General features: G+C 38.0%; 1 protein-coding gene across 3 annotated transcripts; it reads left to right on the top strand.

Annotated features, from left to right (window-relative positions):
- Window positions 1-99: 99 nt before the first annotated feature.
- LOC107038669 (dedicator of cytokinesis protein 1) lies at window positions 100-19555 on the top strand. 3 transcript variants are annotated; one of them, XM_015257892.1, is made up of 14 exons: window positions 100-375; window positions 3148-3389; window positions 5064-5766; window positions 6660-7926; window positions 8930-9311; window positions 10326-10424; window positions 10589-10779; window positions 10999-11379; window positions 12405-12752; window positions 13324-14106; window positions 15089-15728; window positions 16462-16577; window positions 16713-16838; window positions 17648-19555. In XM_015257892.1, the coding sequence occupies exons 1-14, from the start codon at window positions 324-326 to the stop codon at window positions 18318-18320; spliced, it is 6003 nt and encodes a 2000-aa protein (XP_015113378.1). In that variant the 5' UTR covers window positions 100-323; the 3' UTR covers window positions 18321-19555. The 3 variants fall into 3 exon arrangements, with proteins under 3 accessions (XP_015113378.1, XP_015113380.1, XP_015113379.1); XM_015257894.1 differs by lacking the exon at window positions 16713-16838; XM_015257893.1 differs by lacking the exon at window positions 10326-10424.
- The last annotated feature ends 25 nt before the right edge of the window (window positions 19556-19580 follow it).

Consider the following 19580-nt stretch of genomic DNA (forward strand, 5'->3'; position numbering starts at 1 on the left):
TTTCTCTTGAAAAATACAAAGAGACACTCAGTGCCACGATAAGTTGTTATCCCCCGCGGCTGTGCCCCTCCAGTCCCACGTCAATGAACATCTGTCCGTGTGTGTGTGCAATAGTGTTGGTGTGGAGTACGCTAGGCATTTTTACTCGAAGGCACTCGGTGCCAAATGCTCGAGACAGCGCTACGAGCGTCCACTTTTTACCGTGGAGGCCTGTTACTGTTTAGATGCGCGGAATTAATAAAAATATTTTCGTTCAATCGGGGAGATTAATTTCCAGTGCTGGGGTGATCGAGGGATTGAGGTTAGATGAGGTGGCATAGCTGATGGTGATTGTGACAATGGTGTGGAAAGAATTCAGCCAGCATCTAGCCGTGGGTGAGTGCATTGAGATTAGAAGGGTATATATAGGTTAATGGTGAGGAGGATGAATCTGTGGTGGATTGTGAGTGTGTCGTTCGACATCCTGGGTGGTGTCTCGAAGGGAAGTCCTCGGTGCTTGATGGCTCGAGGGGGATGAGGGTGGCCGAAGGGGGTCTTGGGTGATGGGGGATTGTCGGGTGTGGAGGTGATAATTGGGAGGATGACAGTCATTTGGGGGGATCGGAGAGGTGGTAATCATGCTGGGGAGGTGGGAGATTGGGTGTTTACTGAGGGAGACTGCGGTCTTGATGACGGTTTGGAAATTATTTTGGATTGGGGAGGAAGAGGTTTTTTGGTGGTGTTGGGAGGGTTTATTGAGAAAATCCCGGTGGATATTCTGCTATTTCGGTGGAAGTTGGAAATATTGATGAAAAACGATTGATTTGGAGGTGAATTGAGTCATCTTGATTTATGATTTTGGGTGAATTTGATGGGTAAAGTCATTTATTTGTTGTAGAATAGTTGACAGGACTTTTTTCTTATGTAGAAATAACGCATTGGGACATGCTGAGAAATTGTTTATTTTTTTGGTATTTTTAATTTGATAATTGAAGTAGATTACTTTTTCAGTTATCAATTTGGAGATATCTCTTGAGATGTCTTGATTTAGAGGAGATAGAGGATTTTTTAGAGTTCTTGGTCTTGTTTAGAAAAAAATAGGGAAGATTCTGCTATTTTGTTTCAAATTAGAGATATTGACGAGGAAGACTTGTTCGGAGATGAATTGAGTCATTTCCTTCTATGATTTTGTGTGAATTATGCAGCTACATTCATTCATTCGTTGTAGAATAGTTAACAGTACTTTTTTCTGATCTAGAAATAACGAATTAGGAGATAACAAGAAATTGTTTATTTTTGTGGTATTTTTAATTTCACAATTGAAGTAGATTACCTTTTCAGTTATCAATTTGGAGATATCTCTTGAGATATCTTGATTTAGAGGAGATAGAGGATTTTTTAGAGTTTTTGGTCTTGTTTAGAAAAAAAATAGGGAAGATTCTGCTATTTTGTTTCAAATTAGAGATATTGACGAGGAAGACTTGTTTGGAGATGAATTGAGTCATTTCCTTCTATGATTTTGTGTGAATTATGCAGCTACATTCATTCATTCGTTGTAGAATAGTTAACAGTACTTTTTTCTGATCTAGAAATAACGAATTAGGAGATAACAAGAAATTGTTTATTTTTGTGGTGTTGTTAATTTGACAATTGAAGTAGATTATTTGCTCTTTTTCGTTATTGATTTTCGAGATATTTCTGAATTGAGAGATAGAGGATTTTTTGGAGTTCTTGGTCTTGTTTATGAAGCAAATCATAGTGGAAATTAGGCTATTTTGCTTCAAATTAGAGATATTGATAAGGAAGACTTGATTTGGAGATGAATTGAGCCAATTTCCTTCTATGATTTTTTGTGAATTATACGCGGCTGCATGCATTCCTTCGTTGTAGACAGTACTTTTTTCTAGTGTAGAAATAACGAAATGGGTGATGACAAGAATTTTTTTACTATCATGGGACGTATAAAAGCTGATACTTTTTGGGTTCAATTTTTGTGGTGGTAGATGTTTAAATATTGATGCCTTACACAAATGATTTTTGTGTTTGTCTTCAATTGTCATATGTTAACATCGGGAAAATTATTATGGTAGCTTATCGGGATTATCAGGAAGATTATTCAATTGCCCTTCAATTCCTAAATATTCACCAAAAAATTGCACTGAAGTTGAATTGACTTATTCTACGTTACAATTTGGTGCACATCACGTGGCTCAATTTCTTTATCTCTAACAAAATCGTTCACAATCAATTTTCCGCCTCAGCGAGCGCAAAGTGCACATCCACATCGCTTCGCGGGTGGGAAACCTGACTTTGCGCCTATGCCGTGACGGAAAATGACGTCTTGACCACGGGAGGTAAAATAAAGGACCCTTACCCACGTGCTTACCCTCGCCTTCGGCTCGAGTGGTGATTCTGCATGCGGGCACGACTCTTTTAACCCTAGTCTGGTCACCTGACGGGAAAATGCGACTTTAGTCACCTTCGCGGGAGAGTGCCGCCGTGTTATTTAGGCTCCAGCGTTGCCGAATCCACTCTACACTTCCCGGGCGCGTTTAGCGAGTTCCCAGCAACGTCGCGCAACAGTCAATTTCATTTAACACGGGAAAAAATTGTTCACCTGTTGGAAATCATTTTTTTTCTCCCAGAATTAAGGATACAATATTGGAAAAAAATACTAGAATTTCCCAGATACTTGAATTGACGAATTCAATTTTTCTCAAATTTTTCCGGTCAACCAGTCGATGGCAAGGTGAATAAACATGACGGCCGTAGGCAGAGATTCACGGACGCGGAGCGAAGCGGAGCCATTATAAAAAATAGCATGTGCACCTTGCTACACAATATACTATTCATGTTCCATAGATGTTCCGATATCGGTCGTGTATTTGATGAATGATTTTTGTAATCCCCATGTCTCCCATTCTCAAATATTAAACAAAAACTCAATTTGTAGATAAATTGAATAGTTTCGTGTTATAATTATTGCAAAACCACAGCTAGATCTGTCATTTTACACCACCGTAAATACACAAATTGTCAAATTACTTCTCTGAATAGTGAGATGTCTCGAAATACTGAAAATAGATTTTCGTGATTTTTATGAAAATTAGCTCAGACATTGATCTCTCGTTCGTAAAAATCATGAATTTTCGTGGCTTTCTTCAACAGCCATATACAACTATCGGCAAGATGGTCCACACCGGCTGCACCTCTTGGTGGGTGATGTCGTGCAGATACTGGAAGAAACCGACGATTGGTACTACGGTTGTGCGAAGTACAAGGGAACCAGGGGAATATTCCCCAAGTCCTATGCACGCATTCTTCCCCAGTCGAGTAGCATGGAAGCCCTAATGCACGAGATAACGAGTGTATTGAGGGAATGGGGTCACCACTGGAAGCATTTATACGTGGTAAATATTGTCAATAGTTCGGTAATACTCCCTCACCCTCTTCCTCATTAACTGAGTGGAGAAGTTAGAGTAGATGTTTCCATAGCACTATCACCGATTATTTTGCGAATGTCTCTGTCATCCACAGATGTGTCTAAGGGTGTCAACAGAAAAACTTCCTTTGACATTTTTCTTAAAATATGGTAATTCCAATTATATTTACGAAATCAACTTCATTCAACGCCATTCAGTAGCGAAGTGGTAAAACGGTTCAAGCCAACTTATCTCACAGTTGAGTTTTTGAGGAATATTTCCGAATCTAAGGGAGATAGCGAAATTTTTGTAATTAGATGTTTTGTAGCTCTCAATCGGCTCTACAAAAACGGTTATATTAAAAATTTTGCTATCTCCCTTAGATTCCGAGATATTCATTGAAAACTGGTCAATAGTCAAAATTGACTTGTACCGTTTTACCACTTCGATACTGAATTTAATTGCTGTCGAATCGAGAATTCAACGTTTACGCAGATTCATTATGCATCCATTTCAGAAATAATCGATATTCTTCACCATTTTCCACTAGTATCTTTCATTATCAAGACGATTTACCTTAAACAAATGAGGATGTGTAATGAAGATTCTGAGAGATCCTTCTTGTAGCGGATTAAATTTGAAAAAGAAACGCCTTGTAGTGATTTTTTTTCAAGATGATTCAGTATCGAGATAATTCGATATCCAAAAAGATACGATATTTTTTTTACTGATATGTAATTCCATCCTTCCTTTGTGCCAGCTGATATTTCCAGCAAAGAAATGTCTCTTGAAATTTCCCTGTAAAAATCGCTCATCACGAGATGAAATAATATTGTTCTAAATGTAAAGAGACTTTTCTTTTATTTCTGAATTTGTTAAGAAGAGTCTGTCTTATTTCTCTGAAAACAATTATTAAATACCACATTTTGTTGAAGATCAACTTAGCTCGATGAATCATCATCCCTGTTGTCCCAACCCGAAACAAGTTCATAGAAATACCTAGCGAATTCGATCGAATGTTCTTGTGGATTTCTAGTGAACTCCCATTAAAAATGCCATCAGTTTTTGGTCGATTCTATTGAAGAATTCTGCAGTTTTACTGCGTATTTTTTAATATTAAATTTCCAATAGGAATTATTTTATTAAAAAATCAGTAAAATTTTATCTTGCTCTACAGCTTTTTTGTCGTGAATTTTCTACGTTGTTTTCTCATTTTTCTTTTTTCTTCATTTGAAAAAAAAATTCATAGATAAGAGGCGGTATTTTTCATTGACAATACCACGAAAGCTTCACACTGTGTATTTCGCGACATGTTTATTGCAAACAAACGAAGAAATCAAGTTTTTCATGTTAAAAATCGATTATCACAAACTTGCGATTTTGTGACTTGTTTTTCTAAAAACTTCGTTTGGTTGCAACGAACCTACTGCAACAGAAAATCACAATGATCACAATAAAAAATTATCAAAAAATTATCATTGTAAAACCGTGTGGACTATACAAAATAACGTAAAATGCAACAATTCTGTCGACCCAAATTCCAAAAGAAAAAATCAATAGAATGGGCACAAAACTAACCGAAAGAAATCCCACATACCATTCCCGCAATTTCGTTCGACTACAATTTTTTTCCTGCGTGAACCTTTCGCAATTCCCTTCCAGACGAACTCCGAGAACTTCAAAATGGTCCACCAGCAGATGCTGGAGCTGCTCGGCAACAGATCAAAAATTCTGAGTGGCACCCTGACCGTGGACGAGTTAAAAGACATGAAGCGTTTAGCAACCGCTCGAATCGACACAGGGAACCAGCTGCTCGGCCTGGACATGGTGGTCCGCGACGATCACGGCAACATCCTGCACCCAGAGGACACCAGTACAATCCAGCTCTACTACCACCACGAGACAGCTGCCGAGAGGATCCGCAGAGCAGCCACCGAGACCAAGAAGAAACCGACGAAGCCCCAGGTCCCAGTGTACTCCCACATCTTCTTCGTCAGTGTCCGAAATTTCGTCTGCAAGATGTCTGAGGACGTGGAGCTCCTCCTGACGCTCTACGACGGCCAGAAGAACCGAGCGATCACCGAGAACTACGTGGTCTCCTGGAGCAAGGAGGGCCTCGCCAGAGACATCGATCAACTCCACAACCTCCGAGTGCTGTTCACAGACTTGGGCTCGAGGGACCTCTCCAGGGACAAAGTCTACCTCGTCTGCTACGTCATCCGAGTCGGCGGGATGGAGGCGAAGGAGATAGACCACAGGAGATCATCAATCGTTCCGCAAACAAACCACAAGAACAAATCCAGTGTCGACAATATGAGAAGACCCTTCGGAGTTGCTGCCATGGACATAACCCTCTACATTACAGGTGTAGTATAACAAGCTATTTTCTATGGGTTTGGGTTTGGGTCACAGAAAATGTGAACAAGAAAAATATTAATTGATATTTCAGTTATTGTTATTAGACGGGTGATTAATTTCCAAGGGTTCTCAAACTGGATTTCTCTCAAGGATAGCCGGTTTTCTCACCGCAAATTCTATATTTTGCCAGGAAATATGATAAGTTGGAGTCAGCGATGGTATCGTCCATCGATTTAAATCAAATTCGTTTTTTACTCAAGAACGATTGGTTTTTTCACTAAATCATCCCTTGAAAATAACTACCACGTCTAATAATGAGCTCAAACTATCTGGGGTTTTTATTGTATTTTTACAAAACGAGAGTTTCAAATTTCATGTCATTTCAGGTATTTTCATTAATGACATTGATGGTAATTAACGGAGCTCAATATAATAATCCCGATTTCCCTCCTACCTCATCCTGTAAAATACATCACGGTTACACGTGTTATCAAACCCTCTCTTACCTCACAATATTAATGTAATAACTCGGATATACGTAACAATAATCAATATCGCACTGAATAATTATTAGTGTTGCCACATTTTTCAATAACAACAATTGAAATAAAACTCTTGCAAGAATTAACGCTGTTCATCCACTAAAAATAAAGATTGCGTAAATTTGATTTTAAAAAAATCTGTAAAAACTTTAAATTGTTCAGATGCATTGTGCAGGATAAAATTGAAAAGCAAATTAACACTTGTGAAGAAAACGATAAAAATTCTGAAACTTGACTGAATCAATGGGAAAAAAAATACAATTTATTGTGACAAAATTTTACATCATCAGATGTATAGTTTTTAAAAAATGAAATTATTCAGAAGAAACGTCACAAAAAAGTGTACCTAATTACACAGGAAAGCTCGAGGGTGACGTTGAACACCACCACTTCATTCCCTTCGTCCACTGCGAGAAAGAAAGTCTAGATGGAACACTTCGTCGAATCCTGGCGCAAAAGGAAACAGGAACCCTGAAGAACTCGTCCACTGGGGGCAACGGAGCCCCAGTGGGAGGCCAAGGGCTGTGGGCAAGCCTGAAGCTCCTGAGAGGAGACACTAAACAAGTTCGTGACGAGTACCCCCACCTGGTGCTGGGTAACGTAGCAATAGCCAGAAAGATGGGTTTCCCAGAGGTGATCCTCCCCGGTGACGTGAGGAACGACCTCTACCTCACCCTGGTCTCCGGAGAATTCAGTAAAGGCTCCAAATCCACCGACAAAAACGTGGAGGTAACGGTGAAGGTCTGCAATGACCAGGGTCTCCCCATTCCTGGTGTGATGACTCTGGGCGGAGGTGCACCATCGATAAACGAGTACCACAGTGTCATATACTATCACGAGGACAAGCCTCACTGGTGCGAGACCTTCAAGATAGCTGTGCCAATAGAGGAGTTCAAGCAGGCTCACTTGAAATTCACATTCAAGCATCGCAGTTCAAACGAGGCCAAGGACAAGTCTGAAAAGCCATTTGCGTTGAGCTACGTGCGCCTTATGCAGCGTAATGGAACGACCCTGCAAGACACACAGCATGAATTGCTAGTGTATAAGATAGATAATAAGAAGTACGAGGAGAATGACATATCGTACTTTAAGCTGCCATCCACTCGTGCTGAATTAGTGGAATTAAGTGCTGAGAAGAAGCCGGGGATTGGGCATTTGAGTCTTTCGTCCAAGGACAGCTTTTTGTTGTCGACTAATGTCTGCTCCACCAAATTGACCCAGAACGTTGACCTGCTGGGGCTGCTCAACTGGGCGAGCAAACCCACGGATCTCAAGGAGTCGCTGGCTGCGTTGATGAAGGTCGATGGGGAGGAGGTTGTTAAGTTCCTGCAGGACGTGCTTGATGCCCTCTTCAATATTCTCATGAGCAACTCTGACTGTGATTATTACGATGATATGGTGTTCGAGTGTATTTTGTATATCATTGGACTCGTTTCCGACAGAAAGTATCAGCACTTTCAGCCTGTTTTGGATTTGTATATATCGGAGAGCTTTTCGGCTACTCTGGCGTACAAGAAGCTCATTGCTGTACTGAGGAAGAGGATTGATGGCGCCAGTTGCCAGTCGAGTGATGGACAGGAGAGGGACCTGCTGAAGACTATGAAGAGTTTGCAGTATTGTATGAGGTTTGTTATTAAACTTTTAGGTATTTTTTTTAGGGGCGAATGGGGGAAACTGGACAGTTATGGGTTTTCTTTTTAATCTTAATAACTCATTGAATTTTTGATGAACACATTTTTGTCTGGACATAAAACGACCCTCACTAAAAAGATTTTTTTCTCCCTGATCCCAAGAATCATTTCTTTTCCATTTTTAAGCCATAAGGTTTGCAAAGTTTTGTTGCATTTGAAATTATTCAGATCTCAAAATGTCAAGAGATCTTTTTTATGTTGAATTTAATGAGAAGAGTTCGTTGACATCTTTTCTACAACAATAACTCGTTTCCGGATTAAAATCCAGACTTAACGTAACTGAGAGATTGGATCTGTCTGGTTTAATGAATAATGATTCGTATCGATACTTTCATAAAATTGTTTAATTCTCTTTAAATTATTTGAATGTCATTCTTCAAGTTATTTATCTATTACAAATATGAGGATCCATGTGAATTCGCTTTTATACCTTTTATCTTGTTTCATTCATTAGTTGTATAGTGGCTTTAAATTAATTCTCATTCTCATTTCGATTTCCTAAATATCTGTATTATACATTGATAACTCAATCTTCTACTGCAGTAAAAAAAAACAAGTTTGAAAAGTACATCTTTTCTTGAAGAAGAAATTATCTCACACTGAGAAAATTCGTTCACAACAAGAGAGCGACTTCTCGAACCAGTCAAGTGGCTTTGCACTAACATATTTACTAAAATATTTGAAAACTACTCAATACATTGATTCAACTAAACTTGGTTTGAGAAATTTATCGTTTGTCATAAATAAATTATCCTCGTCTTTGGGACAAATATAAATTCTCTTGACCAAAGTTTTTTCTTTCTCAGTGTAAGATATTTTCCTCTGGTCAATTTTCGAGCCACGGGTTTCTTGATACAAGTGAAGACGTTTCATTCACGTGAACAACTGGGGTACGTACTTATCAAAAAACCTTTAATTCTTGTTCAAATTCCCACAGGTTTATTGTGGAATCGAGGATGTTGTTTACTGAGCTGGGGCAGAATGAAGAGGAATTCTCACAGACTTTAACAGATTTGCTGAAGTCCATCGTTGATCTTATGAGGCACGAGACAGATGGGACGCTGCTGGTGCAAGGGGCTTGTCTGAAATACTTTCCCACGACTATTCCCCATTTGTTGCTTGTGTACAGTGGCAAGCAGTTGAGTGTCATTCTAACGGAGTTACTCATGACACTGCCACCTGGGAGGCTGACCAAGCAGAAGATGATGACTGTTAATGATATTGTTCATAGTCCCCTGTTTCTCAATGTGGACTGCAGAGGGATTCTTCTGCCCAAGATCACGGTTCTTGTCAGGGATCTGCTCGCCGCCAAGGAGGAGGTGAGGATGATTGGCGTCCCTCAGTTGATGGGGTTTTTAATTTTTTTATATCTTTTTCTTTTGGAGTTTATGCAGTTATTAACAAGTTTTTGCATTCAGTCAGTAGTAATTAATCGCATGCATTTATGCTGGTACCTTCTTCATTCGAGCGCACGTTATGCATGGTTTCAGTAATGCAGGGAGATTATTTTTGGAGGGCGATGTGAGGTGGTGGAGAAGGGATGAGTTTAGTGTCATTAACTTTAAAAACTTGATTATCATGAATTTTTAATATGAATAAGGAATTTCATGGACGATTTGGTCTTCAATTGAATTTAAATTCACACCCTTTTTGACTCATTGCCCATTTTTTGCCCATTGCTCATTTTCCACCATAAAGATTTTTTTTTTCAGAACCGTAAGAAATTTCTTCATATTCAGAATTTTACCAGAAATTGATTTCATATCTAAAAACTAAGTTTTCCGAACGTTTAAATAATTTAAATTATTTATTTATAAAAAACGAATGTTGAAAAAATAATAATTCAGTGCAAAATATAATGTGAGTGACGCTGAATATTCATGAATTTAATTGACCAATTTGATGATTGAAAATGGTTGAATCTAAAACGCAAAAATGCTTGGATATCCTTAATAATCCTAGTCAAGTAAAATTTCCAATTCTTTATATTGAAAACCCCCAAAAACGAATGATCTATGGAAAAGGAAATTATTGCAGGACCGTCCTCACTAGGATATCTTTGATATGAACTCCAAAATGAGTTTGCGAATATTTTGTTTTCCTAAAGAATTCTCCGGAATACGGACAACTTCCTTGAAAACTTCTACAAAGTCACTAGTTTTTGTAATACATATTTACAAAATCATTAAGGAAACTTCAATTTATCCCTCTTCACCACTTCCTTTCACATCTAGACATAGACAAAATGAAATTAACATTTCTCGGGGATTATGTTTGTTGTACATTATTTTTTTATGGTTTGGTTTGGTTTTGGTGTAATCGGCGTATTAAAGGGACTGTCAAGTACGCCTGGAAAAAGTGTGGCTAAGGTAGCTAGACTCCTTGGTGAGAATCGGCATCGGCTGAATCAACATCGTGGCTATTCTGAGGAGGTAGTTTCCTGATGGTGATGTAGTATCTACAAAAATCGCATTGCCTCATTTTTTTCATCCATTTCGTTTCATTTTTTTTTCATCTTTTTGAGTTTTTTTGGATAATTTTTTGATTCTCAGACTTGGGGTGGGATTTTTCTTAAGCGAATGAATTCAATCCACAGGTGGAGTTGTGCGTGAAGATACTGTCGGATATTCTCGAACTCACATTCAGGAAGGACGTGGGATCCACTGTCTCTGATGTCAAGGAAATCATGATGACAGCTTTAAGAACTGTTATACAAACTGTTATTCCCATGGACAGGGAGAATCCACTCGTGGGAAATTTAGTTTCCGTGATGCTTTCGATATTCAGGTAAAATTAAATACGAATTGTAATTATTTTCGTTCCCATTTGTTAAAAAAATTTATTTACTTTTTTTTATTGAAAACCTTTGGAGGAAACAAAAATCCTTTTGCAAAAAAATGCAATACTTTCTTTTCTTACTAAGGAACTTTGTCACAAAAAAATTAAAATGACTCCATTGTCATGAAAATGCTGAAGTGAAAAGTTTGACTCAAAACCTTTCTCCAGACAAATGACTCCACATCACTACGAGATCTACACCAACCACTTCGCGACGGCCTTCGATCTTCTGGACTTCCTAATGGAGATCCTCCAAGTCTTCAAGGACCTAGTCTCAACACCTGTCTTCCCCCCGGACTGGAGTGAGATGATAATGCTTCAAAACAGTGTCATCCTGAAATGCCTTCGTTTCTTCTCCGGCACAATCCGCGACTACTACTTCAAGGATTTTGAGCACCAAGCCTGGTCCAACTTCTTCCACTGTGCAATAGCCTTCCTGACCCAGCCCCCCCTCCAACTCGAGAACTTTACCCCCTCGAAACGCAACCGCATAGTGACCCGCTATAATGACATGCGTCGGGAGACAGCCTTCGAGATCCGCTCGATGTGGTTTGTAGAATATTCTTTTTTTCTTACATTTTGCAAGTTTGTTTTTATTCCAACAATAAAATCGTTTCGAATATATAGTAACAAAATTATATAATTAAAGTTATGGTCAATAAGAATGGGATATTAAACGTTGAGAAAATTTTTTCCTCATTACACTCAGCATAGGAGCAATTATGGCTATTGATTTATGCTTGAGAAAAATTTAAGTAAATGTATGAGATATTGATACAAATGATCGATTATTCTTTCACTTGCGTATTATGATGACTATTCTTCTGCGGAGTAAACCCATTGGTTCAAAATGCTGAATTAAAAAAACGAATGGGATATTTTACATTATCAAAAATCATGGAATAGCTGACATAAAGAATGAAATGAACGAATATTAACAATAACTGAATGGAATAGTTGATAAATCTGCGAGGAATCAAACTGGCCTGAATGAGATAAATAAGATAAATAAGAAATTTGATGAATGATTTGAACCCGTCGCATTTCAAGACATTGCTCATATTCAAGGTAGTTTAGCCGATTTTCATTCTTTTTTTCATTCAGTAAAAATTACGAACTTTCGAGCAAATCTCAATCTTTTTTTAACTGATAAAATGCTGAATGATGATACACTTTGAACGGTAGTCATAATTTTTAATTAGTTTATTCACCTTATGTGATCGTTCGGAACTTGATGGAAAATGCATAAATTCACATGAAAAGAGTGACTTTAGGGAAAATTCATGAAAATAATTTCTAGTGATACTTGAGAATATCAACAGTTGAAAATTGCTGATAGTTTCGTCGATTTTTTTAGTGGTATATTTAATTGACCTTATTCAATCCCAGTAAAGTAAAATTCCGCATTTGTTGCATGGAAAAAATTCAAAAAACGAATGTTGTTGTTCAACATTAATTTATTTTGTTCAATGACGTGGCAACTGCCCCATTAAATGTCCAGCGCAGTTGTCCCCAAATTAAAATCAAGTCGAGTTTCTAGGCGAGATTATTCGAACCTCAGGAAATCATTGCAGGTTCAACCTGGGTCTCCACAAGATCCTCTTCGTCCCAGGGCTCGTCGGTCCAATCCTCGAGATGACCCTCATTCCCGAATCAGAGCTTCGAAAAGCAACAATTCCCATCTTCTTCGACATGATGCAGTGCGAATTCTACTCCTCGCGCATCACTGAGGGCTATGGAGACACAAAACGCGAGCCAAAACACATGAGGGGTAATTTCAATGAATACGAGAATGAGATGATTGCTCAACTGGACATACTGGTGGAGGGTGGAAGGGGTGACGAGCAGTTCTGTTCACTGTGGATCAAAGTGATGGGTGAATTGTGCGAGGGCCACGCGCAGTTGAGAGATCAGGGCCTCAGGTGAGATTTTATTTGATTTCAAAGCTTTTGAGTGAAGTCCTGAGATAAAAATAGTTTGAGGGCAGAACGGAAGTCACACTGATTAATGCAATATTTTATTGAAACGAAAAGAAAATTGGTTATTCTGAGTTTTAATTTTAAAAAAGTACTTCGCAATTGTTGTTCTACAATTTTTTTGAAAACTTGTAGATTTTTAAAACTAATAGTACTCTCCCCTTAAGCTCATTTCGTCCCAAATTTCAAAGTGAATAATAATCAAAAATAAAATTAATAAAATAGTAAACCCATTGGAAAAAAACCTTTGATTCATTTTGAATTATTACACCGAATCAGCAAAAATTCAGGCCAGCCCTGAATTAACTTTGACGTCAAACTCAGAATACCCTCATTTATGCCCAGTGTTTCTGATTATAAATAAACCTCAAGCAATTCGATCATTGGATGAATATTTTTTCACCAATGAAATCATGAATGACACAATAGAATGTAAAATTGATTAAAAATTCGATAACAATAAATTTAAAAAATTGTGATAATATCAACGCCACTTAAGACAGTCAATTGTACTCAGATTCGTGGACACTGTGGCTAAACTCATGGAGCGATTGCTCCAGTATCGAGACATCATTCATGCCGAGTCCCAGGAGCACCGCATGATGTGCACGGTGAATCTCCTGGAGTTTTACTCAGACATCAATCGTAAGGAGATGTACATAAGGTACGTCAACAAGTTGTGTGAGCTTCACTTGGAGTGTGACAATTATACAGAAGCTGCGTACACTCTGAAGCTTCATTCCCAACTGTTGGATTGGAGTGACCAGGCCCTGCCTCCTCTGCTCCGTTCAAACCGCTATCCATCCTGCAATACTCACAGAGAACTCAAGGAGGCCCTCTACAACGACATGATTGACTACTTCGACAAAGGGAAGATGTGGGAGTGCGCCCTGGGGGTCTGCAAAGAGCTCGTGGCCCAGTACGAGGAGGAGACTTATGATTACCTCCAGTTATCTGTCCTGCTGAAACGAATGGCCGAATTCTACGACGCGATTGTTAAGCAGTTCAGGCCGGAGCCCGAGTACTTCAGGGTTGCTTACTATGGACGGGGACACCCGCCCTTCCTGCAGAACAAGGTGTTCATCTACAGGGGGAAGGAGTACGAGAGGCTCAGTGATTTCTGCTCGAGGACGTTGAACCAGTTGCCCAATGTCGAGAAGATGAACAGGCTGTCACCACCCACTGATGACATCATGGAGTCCAATAGCCAGTATGTGCAGATCAATAAGGTGGACCCTGTGATGGATGAGAAGAGGCACCGGCTCAGTGGGAAGCCTGTCACTGCTGAAGCTGTTTTGAGGTATGCAGGGATTTTTTGGTTCTATGGAGAAATGGTTTATAGGATTGTTTAACATGTTATTTTAGGAAAGTTGTGACAATAATTTTGATTTTAAGGCATATAACTTATTTTTTCATATTATTCCAATAGGATTCCTCAAGTTTATTGAAAATAAAAACAATTTGATTTTTGGAAATTTTCAAATAGCTATTTTTTTAGCTCAAACAAGAGTTGTTGGTTTTTCTCTTGCAGACAAACTGGTAGGATTTTCTGTCAAAATCGTTTGATAGAAAAATGGTTTGTAGGATTATTTAATTAATTGGAATTTTTTTACTGAAGGTCAATTAATAGTTCCAGGATGTTGTTCGAGGTGGTTGCTATGAATTATTAAAAATAATTTACTTTTAATGAAAATCAAGTGATTAGACGCTTGGATAGAGTTAATTGTTATGAATATTTTATTTCCTCTTTGGTTTCTACGAAAAATTTCAAAAAAAATCTAATTAAAATCGTATCAATAATTTCGATTTTAAATTGTATAGCTCATTTTTTCACATTATTCAAATGTAACTCTTCAATTTATTTATTTGAAAGTAACTAACAAATGGCTCATCTCATGGGAAAAAGATCAGTGATGCCACGATAAAAATGTATGGGTATCCATATCATATGAAAAAAATTAATAAAAAAAGATCCTGTTTGATTTGCAAATCAATTTCTCTTGAATCGTTTTTAATGAGGCACAAAAAACAACGGAAAAACCTTAAAATTTCTTAGGAGGATAATTCCTATAGAAAAATTAAAATCTGAGTTTTTTCTATTTAATCTCAATTAAGGACCGTATGGTAAAGTGGAATAAATTTGAATGGAAATTTGCGCAGAAAAAAAACCATAGAATTTCTTCGACAATGGATTTTCTATCAAATTCGTTTGGGTAATTAATTGTCATCTTCCTTCAAATGATTTTTCACATTTATTTTGACTACTATTGAAATTACAACAGGTATCACAGGGTCAATGATGTCCAGAGGTTCAGATTCTCCCGTCCGGCACCCAAAAGAGATACCTCATCGATCAACAGCCACGGGAGTTTAGAGAAAGAAAATTCAGATGGAAGTAGTCGTGATTCTAAAGCCAGTAGTAATAGTAATAATGAGTTTGCTTCGCTTTGGCTGGAGAGAACAGTATTATGCACGAGTCATCCCCTTCCTGGGGTACTGAGGTGGTTCCCAGTCGTGTCTAGTGATACTTATTTCGTTAGTCCTCTGAGGAATGCCATAGAGACGATGGAGGCCACCAATACTGCACTCAGGGATCTTATTATAGCGCACAAGTCAGATTCAAGTCTTCCGTTGAATCCGTTCAGCATGAAGCTCAATGGGATTCTGGATCCTGCAGTTATGGGGGGCATTGATAATTATGAGAAGGCTTTTCTCAATCAGGGGTATAAGGAGACACATCCGCAGGAGAGTGCGGATTTACTGAAGCTGGAGAGCTTGATTGCTGAGCAGATTCCCTTGCTCGGGGTGGGAGTTCATCTCCATAAAACGAGGGCTCCTGTGGAACTTGCACCCTTTCATCAGAGGCTGGAGCAGTGCTTTGTGGCTATGAGGACACAGGTGGAAGCTAAATATGGGAAAAGGGTGAGTTAATTATTTTTTTCGTGGGGGAAGAGTTGAGGAGAGGAAGGAGAGAAGTATGGGGCTGTTTTGTGGAAAATCCTGTAGTAAAAAACGTTTCGGAAAATGTCTTCGTTTTTTTTTGTAGAGAAAAGTGAACGACACAAAAAGGTCTTCAGAACTAATCCTCTGTCCATTTTGAAGGATATCCAAGTATTTTTTATTTTCAATCATCAAATTTGTCAATTAAATTGCGTGACAAAAATTTGAAAAAAAAACATGAGTATACAGCGTCATTCAAACCATATTTTGCACAGAATTATTATTTTTTTTAAACATTCGTTGTTTATAAATAAATGATTGAAATTATTCTTTTAGGCATGAAATCGATTTCTGGATAAATTCTTCATCATTCAGACATCGGCATAATCATAAATTTTTAATAAAGTTAAACGTTGAATTAGTCAATTGGTTAATATTTCTCAACAATTTTAAAATTTTTAGATTGATCATGAACTAAATATTCAAACTCTGACTTATGCTATCAATCAATAATTGCGCTCGGAGGATTGACGATTATTTGGTTAATCGAAAGTCATTTTATAAAATTCAGAATTTGTTTAATCAATAGTGAATTCAAAATTTAGATTATATAATATCAATAATTCAACGATTGATGGAGATCCCTGCTGTGAATAAATTTCCCACCCATTTCGATCAATTCCCATTCAAAATGACTCTTTAATTCGTATTATAGACGTGTGATCTACAAATTGAAGCTATGACTCAACCAGTAACTATGAGAAAGCATCCGCACAATAGAGGGGACTTCCATAGGCTCTCGGACAGCACCAGCATCATAAGCACATCTGAGTAAGTGAACAATCATCATCGCATTCATCAAATCATTTTCTCATAATTTTTGGCCAATTTCCCTGGATGAGAGAACACTCGGGCTATCCACTAAATCCCTCATGTCGCTTTTTTATTTACCATTTTGTGATTTAGTTCCGGTGTGCGGTCCAGAGTATCTTCCCTAACGAGATCACAAGTTGCGACACTCAAGTCGTTCGCAACATTCAATTTTAACAACAGTACAAATAACGCGGGTGTACAAAACGTCACTTTAACAAGGTAAAATGATAAATCAAAGAAATCGAAACCAAAATGGACATTCTCCAGATGCTTGTGAATGAAACTCTACGCCCGACTTTTTTTATCTCTGTTTTTTCTCATCTTCTCATCTGATTTTTCTCCTGATAACGAATGCCTAATAATCAGCAACTATCATTAATGAAATAATATTGTTTCCCGACTGTCTCCCGACTGTGTTTTTTCACTAATAAACTCATGAATACAAAAATTTGATGTAAAACATTGAGAAAGTATTTTCTGTTGATTCCAAAAAATGAGGAATAATCGAGAAACTATACTCAATCGAAAAAAAATTCATCCAAGCCCGGAATTAACTTTGCCATGAAAGATCTAAAGATCTTCTCCATTCCATAAAAACATAAAAACATATCCCCATTAACCAAAAAACATAAATCCATCAATTTCGAACTTACCGCATTTGCTTCCACCGTTTCCCTACCAATTACAAGAACTCCATTTCAAGACGGTTAATATTATTTCACAAATGCAATCATGAATTTCAAAACTAAACGTAAAACATTAAGAAAATATTCTCCTTTGATTCCGAAAGATAAGGACAAATGAAGCAGCTGAACCCAATTTAAAAAACCCTTTGAATTAATCTCTCATCATTAACGCAAAGAAAAAAAATCATGCAAACCCTGGATTAACCCTGGCATGAAAGATCCGCAGATCTTTCCCATCTTAAGACAACATAAATCCATCAATTGCGGGCTCACCACCTTCATTTCCACCATTTCCCCCCAATTACGACGTCTAACGACCAAAAACCTATTCCTCTTTTTCAGAAACAGTTCAGTTCGCTCTCACATACTCTCCTCCACGTCCCTCCACAAGGCGTTGGGCACTTCCGGTACAGGAACGAGTAAGAAGAAGGATTCAAAACGCAGGAACTCGAGAAAATCGGACGCAACAATCGGCAAAGACCTGAAGGAATCGACATCCCAGTGGTACACGACTCCAGAAGTGCCCACAAGCCCCCCAGTGACGTCCCCCGTTCTGTCAACATCATCACCAGTGACGACTCCCCCAGTATTCGAGCTTCGTCAGGAGCTCACCCCCTCTCGTCCCCTGCGCTCTGAAGTCGAGAAGGAACGCAGGATAAGCAGCAGATGGTCAGGCCAATCGCAGGGTTATTACCTGAGAAATTTGAATGGTCAGGAGGACATCAGGAAGAATAGAGACAGTGTGGGGACAACCGATAGTACAGCCTCTGAGGACGATCCCCCACCACCTCTGCCATTGAAGATGAGGGAAGCTGATTATTGCAGTCTTCCTCAGGAGAACTCAATGCCCCCCTCGTGCGACAGCAACGAGAATGACCCTGAGGACTACGATCAGGGCTTCATTGAGAGCCCTGTCAAGCCACCCACTCCACCCCCCAAGCCCAAACGCCCACTCAAGCATAAAATAAAGCACCTGGATGAGGGAAGCATCATGCACGACTCATCAACCGCCTGACAATTAGAATTATCAATGTTTTTGGATAACTTTTTACGGGACATTTATTGCCATCTGACACGTGTTTTTATACGTAATTTTTATATAACTTGAAAGTAATCGTTCATTAGGTAACGGCGATGTGCCATTACGTATTAACAATGTACTTTATTTTTGTACAATTGCCTTTCATTGTTCTCTACGTGCTCTAATTCGGATTATTCAGGGGGAAAAAATTACGTTTTGTTTAGAATGTATTGGAGAAGGGTTTTTGGCTCGGAAAGTTAATATTTGGGAGATTAATGGATTTTTTAGGGAATACTGAGGTCTTTTGACTTCTTTTATACTGATTATTTTGAGAATATCTTCGGGGCGGGAAGTTCGAAGTCATTTGATCGAATACATTTCATGCAGATGTATAAATTATCTAGGAAATAGTCTCCTAATTGTGGTAAACAATTCTATTGCTTCGAAAATATTTGTTTGTTTATGTTGCAAAACAAATTTTTTCAGACCTCTTGTAAATTTTTCACTGATGGCTTTTTATTCTGAAACGAATGGGATTAATAGAATTTCTTGAAGGAACGATCCCTCATCTGAATGATTTAGCAATTAAGCTTCAGGAAAATTCATCAAGAGACTTTTTTCGATTTTACGTAATTTTTTCGGTAGCGTAATTTTTTCCCTCTGCATATTAACGTCACCTTTTAGATGTAAATAACGATGATTGTTACCGTCCGGTGGTTATTCGATGTTACGCACAAGAGTAATAGTTCCGACATGACATTTTGAATCTAATTGACTTAATGAGATATGTCAATGTGCTACGTGATAATGACAATTGAACTTCTTTTCAATAATTATGAATGAAGATTAGATGGACTTAAGAAAACGCAATGCTGAGATACTTTCAAGGCCTTTTAGGGGAATAAAATACGAGTGTAGACCGTTGTACATTGTTTCGATTGGTGGTCACATTGAGTTATTAATTTATTGGAATAATGAGAACATTAATGAGTTTGTATGCTCAAGCCAAAGAATGCGTAATGATTTTACAGAGAAAATTTATATGACTATATAATAATTTTATATAACTTATTTTCTAGGAAAATTCGATTGTTGTGGTAGATATCTTCCTCTTTGTATTAATCGTAGTGCCATTTTTCTGATCAATCATTAACTTTGGTTTTATCATTAGTGAAAATGTTATTGTATTATTTTTGGGACCAATTAAACAAATTTTATACGTTCATTAACATGTGATTTGATTTTTGCATTGTT

The sequence above is a fragment of the Diachasma alloeum genome, unplaced genomic scaffold, assembly GCF_001412515.2.
Source record: "Diachasma alloeum isolate Michigan unplaced genomic scaffold, Dall2.0 Dall_scaffold_00286, whole genome shotgun sequence".
Taxonomy (NCBI): Eukaryota; Metazoa; Arthropoda; class Insecta; order Hymenoptera; family Braconidae; genus Diachasma; species Diachasma alloeum.

Coding starts and splice junctions, on each gene's coding strand:
- LOC107038669 (XM_015257892.1), top strand. CDS start 324: ATGGTGATTGTGACAATGGTGTGGAAAGAATTCAGCCAGCATCTAGCC. Junction 14,107..15,088: donor ACTGCTGAAGCTGTTTTGAG/GTATGCAGGGAT, acceptor AAATTACAACAG/GTATCACAGGGTCAATGATG. Junction 16,839..17,647: donor CAAAACGTCACTTTAACAAG/GTAAAATGATAA, acceptor CCTCTTTTTCAG/AAACAGTTCAGTTCGCTCTC.